The 10,644-nt window shown below is 36.6% G+C and overlaps 1 protein-coding gene across 1 annotated transcript in view; it reads left to right on the top strand.

The window, feature by feature from the left end:
- cdk5rap2 (CDK5 regulatory subunit associated protein 2) overlaps positions 1-9,510 on the top strand; it is a 120,495-nt gene extending 110,985 nt beyond the window's left edge. Inside the window, 2 exon segments of the mRNA XM_051931778.1 lie at positions 1,549-1,595; positions 8,970-9,510. Of these exon segments, the coding sequence (XP_051787738.1) occupies positions 1,549-1,595; positions 8,970-9,008 (86 nt within the window). The 3' untranslated portion in view covers positions 9,009-9,510.
- The last annotated feature ends 1,134 nt before the right edge of the window (positions 9,511-10,644 follow it).

Raw genomic sequence — 10,644 nt, 5'->3', positions numbered from 1 at the left:
TTGGTCATCATTGGCATCTGTTATATCATAATCATTTTTTTTCTTTCCATTCTGCATAAAAACATGAGATTAAAATTTTTTCTCCGCCACCACTACAAACAACATGGAGTAAGTAACATATAAACAAAATGCAGTTTTTGGGTGGAGAATTCTTTTAAGCCTTAAATGAAATATATTTTATTCCATTTAATAATTAAAAAAAGAAAAAATGAGATGAGAATGAGCATGCTTAATATAAAAATGGCTACATTTACTGCACTGGTTATTATAGCAACAGCTGGTGTCATTATTTAACAAAAAAAATAAAAGGATCCAGAGTGAGTAAATTAGAATACATTTGTTAAGGTGAAAGAAATACTGTAAATCTTAAATAATACAAAAAAGAAAAAAAACAAGTAAAGTTTGAAAAAAAAATTAAATATAATGACAGGACGTTGAATCTGAATGTTTCTGTAAAGGTGCAATGCTTATTCAAATTGACCTTTTAAAGTCCACAAAATATGAACCATCCCTGCCAGTCAATGGGGTCCTACAAAACTGGAATCTTTAGCAAAGTGCAGACTATGAAGTGACATTTGTATCTCAAGCACACTGAGCTCTTCAACATTTGAAACCTGAATCTGGATATTAGAGTTCCCTGTATATTGCCCTTGCTTTTACTTCTGATTTAGGTTCACTGATTGTTTTAATGTGTTCAAGACAAGCAAGGGAGACGTTATGGTTCATTTAGATGGTTTTGTTAGGTAATAAATAGTCAAGTTGTTCTAGTAGTTCATTCAAGCAATTTTAAAAGTTTCCATTTCATGACACTGTAGTTTGTTCCCAATTGCCACAACCCTTGGTGTGAAATAGTGCTGCATTGATTCCATCTTTAATGTACTCTGTCCTAATTTCTAACAATGTACTTGAGTACATGATTCACTATTTAACTGAAAAATTCCAACAAAGGAACTTAATTATTTTGAGAGTTTTGAAGGTTTAAAGATTTAATTGATTTGCCTTTATAGTAGAACAGGCCCTTTAATCTAAAGATGCACTTTTTTGTTGTTTTTTTCTGCATGGTATCTGGAGCCACTATTGTATGTCTTTATTTGTAATGTGGTGACCAGATGAAACTCACTAATGCATTATAGATTCTGAACATAAAATCCCTTGTAACAGTTTTAAAAATGTAACCTTACATTTCATTTGACTTTTTTCGGTGAAAGTAAACCCCTGAATAATAACTTTTTAAAATTTTGCTTCATGTAGGCCAGTTTTTCCTTCTTGTAATTATATTAATTAATGTTCCATTAATATTGCCTCATTGAGGCACTTTTTGCATGTCTGCTTTAAACTGATCACCGTGATATCTTCTGTTAATGTTTTCAGATTGCAACATTTGAGTTATTTGTAATAGTATATACATTTTTGTGTTCATGATATTCTATCAACAGTGTCATACGTAGCACTACAAAAAGAGAAGTTGTAAGTAAGTTAATAAGTTCTCTGCTAAGGTCAGATTTTGAGAGAAAATTGGATTAATTGTTTTCTATACTTTTTCAACAGTGTCAAAAACCTTTAATGTCCTTCAAAGAGCAAAAAGCAATTTAGAGGTGAGTGAAAGAGTTCTTCAGTTGAAATAAATTCAAACACAGAATACTTATATTAACAAAGTGGAACAGGTCAATTTACTAAAAGCTTTATTAACATTAAGACAGTTGCTTGCTTTGGTTTGTTTGTCTTTTAAAATGTTTTTGACTATTGTTCTTTGCATACATCAGTTTTTTATTCTTAATACTGCATTTATATGTTGCACTCTGAGGCTGTCGTTAATATGTACAAGAATGTTAATGGAATTTTAAAGGAATGCAAGCTTGTCAATGTGGCACACAAGCAGCTAATTGGTCTTCATTGTAAAAATTCAGATATTCACACATTTTATTACACATCTTTTTTGCATTTGACTTTCAGTAAGTCTTGAGTTTGTGACTTTCTTTATTCTTCCACATTTTTTGCTTTCCTTGAGTACTGGAAACTAATTTCTGGTGTTTGGCATTTAAAGGCTTACCAACATCCAAGGAAGGTTAGTTTTTAATATTGATGCAGTTTGTGCATGACTCTGTGGCCATAAGATGAATACAATTAGTACAACTCATCAAGTGAACCTGTCTGTAGTTAAAGTCTTATGTTTTGTTTGTGTGTGTATTTTTAAAAATATGTTGCACTACATGCATGCTGATCTTTAGTCTTATATTACTGTCTCCATTGTGGTAGGTATAGATTGTTTTATAAATATAATTTAGTGTTTTTCAGATGTTTAGCTATGTGTGTTTGCATTCATGGTGAAATAATTGGCTTTTAAAGCAATTATTGGTATTCATGTAATTTTTTCCTATTACTCAGTGGTTCCCAAACTTGGTCCTGGGGACCAACTGTCCCTGCTGGTTTTTGTTCCAACCAGATTCACAATCAATGAAGATAATTGATCTCATATAATTAGTTGGTGTTTTATATGTTTTATTTATCTGCAATCACAGCAATTTGATTTTTATATTTATAAGACCTTTTTAGAAGTATTTCTATTTTTTGCTATGGCTTTAAATGCTTAACTTTCTCTTGTGGCTTTCCTATTATTTTGCTCTTTTTCTGTGTAGTTTGCTCTCTTCATTGTATCCTAATAATGACAGTTAAAAACAATCAGAGCAGACACGCAGGCAGACTACACTTAATGATGAAAGGCTGCAAATACTCGAGCGTCAGACCCATCAATTGGTAAATAGTGGATTACATAACCAGAACTCCAGGAAAAGCAGAATGACAATCAAGAATATTGTTAAAATATAAAAATTCCATTATAACTAGAACATTTTACTAAAAGTTTACCAAAGTTAGTTTTGCAATTTCTGCTTTGACCCCAAAACACACAAACTGGGAAATAACTGCTCACTTAATTAGGCTAAGAGTTTAATTAAAAAGAGGTGTTGGTTAGAAGAAAAACCTGCAGGCACAGGGTGATCCCAGGACTGAGGAGACCTTTTAATTATTTCATTGTAATCCTTTAATTCTAATGATCTAAGATGTTAGTGATGAATGAGGCATCATGTTCTCATATACTCTTATTATGTTAGTATTTGTTTATACATTTGCTAATGAGTAGTTTTAATGTATGAAATGTATTTTTTTAACTAGAGCTGAAAGATTTAAAGTTTTCTGGTGACTTTCATTATTGTCAAAGTCGCTGGTTATTAAGTTTCTCAAAAAACAAATTATTGAGTCCATAAGGCAAGTGATCTGCTTTAGTGTGTAATGGACTGGCATCTTTCACCCCCACAATCCAGGAATTTCCAGAACTGATAGCATTTGTTCTTGACAGTTGTGGAGATTTTGTAAAAGGTTTGTACAAACCAGTAACAGTTGAAATTACGCTGGTACCTAATTATGTGGTAAGGTTTCTAGATACATTGATAAAAATGTAGGTATTTGAATCATAACACCACTTTATTTAAAAACATAACGGTGGATAAAAAGGTAAAATGATTTAGAAGTTGTACTCTTAATGTAACATTGAGCTTTGTTTCAGGACCTTGCTGTTTTGAAAGTCAGAGAAATTTTCATTTTTTTGTTTACATCAAAAACAGCAAATTATGATTTAATTTATTAAATATACAATATTTGTTACAATGAATTGTAAAATAATGCATGCAATTACATTCTATTAATAGTGTTAACAGAGTACGTAATATATGTGTTTCAATAGCATTTTACCATATAGGCTTGGGGTGCCTCATGTGGACCGGATTCCAGTTCTAGTGAGGAAAAAAATGTGTTGATTTGATGTGATGATTAGTTTTTGGGTGTCTAAGGCAAATTGTAGTTCAGATTCCTTAAACATAACATTTATTAAAGAAGTAGCCATTGGAGAGTTAAAATCTTCAGTGTGTTGAGGTTGGTCCGCACAGCTGATGCGGGATTGATTTCTTGGCCATGTGCACTCTGCTGGAATTTCAATAACTTGAAATGGGAATTTGATTGGCCTTCAAGCTATCAGATATGTAAAGAGAACCGTATACAAAATATGTAATTTCTCATTTTGTTTTCTGAAACCACTTTTTCTGGTAAGGGTTGCTGTGGTAGCAGGTGAAACAGGTCAGCATATACTTCCTTATCACCAACCACAGATTCCAGCTTTTCCTGTTGAATTCCCAGGTGTTCCCCAACCAGCTGAGACATATAATCCCTGCAGCTGGTCTTGCGTCTGGAGCAGAGTCTCAGTGAGATGTGCCAGGGGTAGTTCAAGAGAACAACACTCCCAAACCGCCTCAACTTTCTCCTCTGAATCTGGAGGAGCAGTGACACTACCCTTGGGCTCTTCCGAATCACTGAGCTTCTTACTTTATCACACAGTGTTAGCCCAGTGGTCCTACGAAGAAGCCTCATTTATGCTGCTTGTACTTGTGATCTCACTCTTTAGGTCATTTTCCACAGCTCATAACCATAGGGGAGGACAGGGGTGTGGATTGACTTTTAAACTGAGAGTTTTACCTTTAGACTTAACTCCCGCTTCACCATCACTGACCAGTACAGTTTCTGCAGAGTAATGCCACCAGTCCTGTCTGCATGTTGATCTTGTTTATGAGTAATAGAGAAAGGGACACAAGATCTCCCAAGAAACTGGAACACATCCACTAAGGGCTGTTGTTCCCACACCACCTGGAAAGCAGTTCACTCTTTCCTGATAGAAAACCATGACCTCATACTTGAAGGTCATGATCCTCATCATAGCTGCTTCACACTCAGCAACAGTGAATTACTTCAGTACATGCTGAAGGTCACCATCACATGAGGAAAAGAGGTACAGCATCATCTGCATAAAGTAATGATGCTACCCCTAGCGTCCCCAGCTGGACACCCTCACATCCGCTGCTGCACCTTGACACACAGCACAGCCCTGACGAAGCCCGACCCCCACAGTGATCAAATTAGATTCAACACCAAGTATTCAGACTCATCTCTCACTGCATTCAGATGGGTAATGAATAGCACACAAGATCGGCCCTGTTAACTAACTGTTCTTGCCACATCTCCCACAATCCATGCTGAGGGACACGGTCAGGTCACATGCTTTTTCCAAATTTACAAAACAATTAGTATATAAAATATGCAAGTTCAGTAAGCTCATATTGTTAATTTTGAAGACTTAATCAATAATTGGGGTTCAACAAAATATTTCACTCTCTTAAGAATGATTAAGAAAATTTGCCAGTGCTTTTTGAAAAGTAGCTTGTGAAATTTCAAACATTTTACAGAGTACTATAGTCAAGATATATAAGTGAAAATTGATTTTTTTCCAAGAAATTCCCATAGAGAATGAGTGTACTATATTTCAATAAAATCAATCCTTTGGGAGCTGAGACAGTGAGACAGGCATGATAGTGCCAATAGATGTTTTTGCATTTTATCCAAACATATCTAAAAACAGCATAGCCATAAGTGAAGCAGCAAGGATATGAATGTGTACTACCATGTTTGCATTGTTGTCAGAAGGTTGGATATTGCCTGGTTTCCCCCCAACAAATGCTATGCAGCATCTGTTTCATGGCTGCCACGCCATTCCTGATAACCAGGCTTAATTTCTTCTTTGACTCAGATGAAATGATACTCTTATTTCCTAGATTTTGTAGTTTTAATGCATGTTAAAGTATCTTGTAATATGAATGGACTTGTTTGTGAAAAGTGTACAACTAGTCAGAGGCTAGCACAAGTAATACAATATGCACTCGGCAACCATTTCATTGGGTAAGTCATTTAATATACCAGGTTGGACCCCATTTTGTCTCAGAACACAAGGTGCTGATAATCTTTCTTAGAAATTTGTAGCCACACATCCAGTAAATCTCTAGTTCCAGCTCCTACAACATGTGTTCTAATTTGTTGACTTTTGAGGTCTGCACAACAAGCTACAGAAGTAAATTGAAGACACTGTCCTGTTGATACTGATGTGTTTTGTGAAACGTTGTGCAATCACACAGTATGGATTAATTTGAGAAAGGGTCGATTGTGACCTTAAATGGGTGCAGCCTTATCAGCAACAATGCTTACAAATGAAGTTACAACTTAATGATACTCATTTCGCTTCAAGTCCAACACCCAGTCTATGTAAGCATTGAACATACCTCACAATCCACTGGGAAAAATGCAGAGGTTCTGCACATCACTCACAGTGCCAGTGTACAGGCCGGCCATGATATCCAACAACTTCAGGAGGGATCCTGTGAAGTCACAGAATTTCCCACAGGGCAGTTTGATCAACTGAGTCGAACACTTTGCGAAAATCGAGAAAGGCGGCAAAGAAACTGCCAATATTTACATTTGCACTCAATGAGAATCCTCAGTGCCATGATGCAGTTGATGGTAGACTTCTTAGGTGAAAAACCAGACTGCTCCAATCACTGATAAGTGTGCAAGTGTTCACGGATCCTATTGAGGATGACCTTGGCAAGGACCTTCCCAAGCACAAAGAGTAGTGTTATCCCCCTATAGTTGCTACACTCCGGGCAATCACCCTTCCCTTTCCAGATAAGGATGACAGGTCCCATCTTCCAGTCAGTTGGGGGTGACACCTGTCTCCCAAATGGAAGCAAAGATTGCTGGCAATGCCAGGAGGACAGCCTTACCACCAGCCTGGAGAAGGTCATCCTGGATACCACTGATCCCTGCAGCCTTCATTACCTTCAGATGGTTCACCACCTGTGCAATCTCAATGAGACGGGGTGGTTCACAGCTGATTGGAAGATCAGCCTCGAGAATCGTGGACCCAGAGATGTTTAACGTCCTAGCCAAAGGATCGGCTTTAAACAGCTGCTTAAAGTAGTCAGCTCAGCATCATCCTTAGGGACTATTCCATCACCCACCCTGACTGTGAATCTCCGAGGAACAGAATCAGATGTGCGTAATGCTTCGATTCCTCTGTAAGCAGGAGGTAGGTCACTAGACCATTGATGGTGTGTCACTTGCTCACAGATTCTTCTAACAAACGCCTCCTTAACTGCCCTTGCAGCCATGGTGCTGCAGTTCCAGTAATAGCTGTGAAAATAGCAAAAGCTGACTGTCTCGCATTTTTCACCATCAGGAACAAATCATGTGCAGCTGGTAAACTGTTTGCAGTCTTCCATAGTAAAATGTGATGTATACACTAGCTACTAGTGAGTTAATTTTGTCGGTTGTCGTGCCATGAGTCATTTTACAAATACATTTTTTGTTGTTGGTGATATAGATGACTTGTGAACAAACGTATCAATGTGTGCTGTTTTGGAGGACAGATCCGTTCATGTTACAGTTATATACAGGTCACTTGACGTATGAATGTGAATTGTCAAAAGAGGCAAATCCAGTCTGAGCAAAAGATCAGAATTGAGCAATGAGGCTTGTAATGTGAATGTAGCCATAGACAGTTAACTGCACTGGACAGCAAACACTTTTAGTTACATCTGATGGATTTTGGCCTACTGATCAGAAAAGTAACCTTTAAATTTTCCTATTATTGTAGTTTTATTGCAATTACCTATTTTATTGATTTCCTTTCATGTTATCAGTATGCACATAACAGTACAACAATTACAACTGTGACATCTGTGGTGATATAAAATTAGTGTCCCTGCTGCCAGGAATACAGGTCAGTTACACAGATAACTGTGAATGGGCCAGCTGTGCTAAAGAGTCTCCGTGCATGAATCACAACCAACAAAAAAGTCATCTTCTTCTTTCGGCTGTTCCCGTTAGGGGTTGCCACAGCAGATCATCTTCTTCCATATCCTACAACCAACAAAAAAGTGTGGCACATAAATCACTTGTTGGCCCAACAATAATATGTTTGCCTCCTCATCATATGAAAATTTTACTGATGAAATATTTTGTGAAAGCAATGAACAAGGATGGTAAAGGATTTCAATATTTGAGACAGATGTTTCCATAAATAACTGGTGTCAAGATTAAGGAAGGGATTTTTATTGGTCCACAAATCAAACACATTATCAGTTGTGAAGTAGCTCAAAGATTGTGGAGGAAATAACATGGAAGGCATTCAAGGAGGTTGTTAAGAATTGTCGTGGCTACAGAGCACCAAACTTCAACCAGCTGGTTGATAACACGATTCAAGCATATAAAAACATGAAGTGCAACATGTCACTCAAAATTTACTTTCTGCTTTCACACTTTGACTTCTTCCCTGCTAATCTTGGTTCAGTGATGAACATGTTGAATAATCTGGTCAGGTTGTATCAGGACATTGCAGTGCTGGTTGACTATTGTTGGACATTGAAATGAGAAGCATTAGGATGCTGAATACAGATGAAAACCAGCAGCAAGACATTTTAGGTCTGTTGAACTAATGCTGTAGGTCATTATAGCTAGCTGAATAAACATGCTAGATTCAATAAAAGTTTATTTCATGTTTCCCCAAATGCCTACATGATATAGTCAACCTGAAATCACATTTCTGTTCAGCTTGAAGCGGTCTATCATAATCACCAGGAAACAAAACTTTTGAAATTGTGTTACCAAGTATCACGTTCAGATAAGTACAAATAGTAGTGTAGTGTATATTTAGGCAGTTTGTTACCTTGTGTTAACTTGACACAACCTCAGGCCTGACAGTGCTGCATGATTGAAGTTTATTGTACTATAGACTGATTGATAGGTTTAGGAAGAGATGGAAAATGTAGAAACACACAGACATGAGGCCTCATTTTTTAAAATAAATATAATAGAAACCAAATATATTGTATAATTGCATCATTTGATTTAAAGTATTTCTCAAACTGCTAAACATTTTGATGTGTCTACATTTAACATGCATTCTAAGTTAAGTCTCTCAAGCCTTCTTTATTGTTGTTTCAAATAAATCCAAACCACTTCCCGCTTGTTCCCTGCAGTCCCCAGTTTCAGTACCTTAGTCCTCAGTGCTTCATTTCCCCTCCTGTTTTTCACAGGTTCTGCCTGCAGAGAAAGCCGTGGTGAGCGGCAACTGACGTTGTCTTCAGAGGAGGCTGTCATGTTCCCCGAAGAAGAAAGCTTGAAGCTGTACCATAGTTTACATCTGTTTAAATATTGAAGAATGCTGACTTGAAAATCCTGTTACTCTCAAGATCGTAATGGTACACAAAATGCAAATTTTAAAGTACAGAATTTTATTATTTTAATATATATTTTGATAAATTATAGTTCATGCTTTTTTAAGTGAATTGCATTATTGTAAAAAAAAAAAAAGTGTTTAGAATTTGTTATAAACTTTAATACAAGTTATTTTATCATGGTTTTTAATTACAAAAAAATGACTCATGCTACCCTTCTTGCTTTGATGTACATATGTATTGCCACGTTATTATATTGTTTTAAATTTGAAAATTTTATGTTTTTGTCTTTGTTGTATTTGTAATGTTATACTGCTGTTGGACAGATGCCTTCAGGTCAGTTAAGAAAACCGGTACAGCTGTTTGTATTAATATTAAAAAAAGGCTTTACACCTTCAACTACTACTGCATCATATTTTATAACGATCATGCTGGGAGATGACTCTTATAAGTTTGCTTTATTAATCTTTTATCAGGTAATAATATAAACACTGAAATAGATAGATAGATAGATAGATAGATAGATAGATAGATAGATACTTTATTAATCCCAATGGGAAATTCAATGTCAATGTCTGTCACATTTAAACATCCACTGTTATAGACCACTTTTGCTAAACAAACTCAGAGAACAAACTTGCAAGCACTGCTATTACTTTATAACATAGCTGTGAGTCCCCTTATGAACATGTACTGCAGTGCAATCAGCTACTGTCCACATGAACATTGTTACTGGGTCACTAATTACATTTCATTTTTTTATACATTTCTGAAAGCTCATTAGGTGCAAATTTACCCAAAAAGCATCTGGTGGTACAATATCTGATCAGGTCACCTTTAATAATTTTAGACGAATGCCACATTCAAAAGTCACTGGAGATGGGGGAAGGACCACTGGCACGTGATGGGGCAGTATTGCCAGATGCTATGGATTGGGCCATCCTCTGTGTCCAAAATGCAGGCGAGGATTTACCAGGACAGATGTCTGTCAAGTGTCTGGCTGCACTCAAGTGACCAGACCAGAGCAAGGCCAGCACATCAGACACACTGACAGTGAAGAACAAACGTTATGCTGTTGGGCTTTGAGCAAGGGGTCCTATCAGAGACCCTCTCATCTCTTAGATGTCTGACGTTACAGCGGGACAATGTGTGGTCAGAACAGTCCTGAGGAAGGAATACTAGTGTCTTGGCCTGACGACTCTACTGACTTTAAAGGAATACTCCACCTAAAAATGATATTTTTTATATGTTACTTACTGCATGTAGTTTATAGTGTTGGCTGAGAACAATTTCACTTCAGAGATAAGTGTTTCTGATAAAATGGGAGCCAATGGTAACCAAAACTTGGCAACAGCAAACAATTTCAAAAAGTCCATGCTAAAATCTGACATTACTAGTGTTGCATAATCCACGAGTCAAGTCTGTCAGTCATATGCTTACAACATGAGAAATGCATGCATTTTTTGTTAAATAAATAGCTCTGGATAACTAAAGTAGTCCACACACACTGAAGGAAGCCCCTTCACACAGGGTT

This window comes from Erpetoichthys calabaricus, chromosome 9 (genome assembly GCF_900747795.2).
Source record: "Erpetoichthys calabaricus chromosome 9, fErpCal1.3, whole genome shotgun sequence".
Taxonomy (NCBI): domain Eukaryota; kingdom Metazoa; phylum Chordata; class Cladistia; order Polypteriformes; family Polypteridae; genus Erpetoichthys; species Erpetoichthys calabaricus.
The sequence above is the reverse complement of the archived record's forward strand: the minus strand, read 5'-3'. Positions and strand labels throughout refer to the sequence as shown.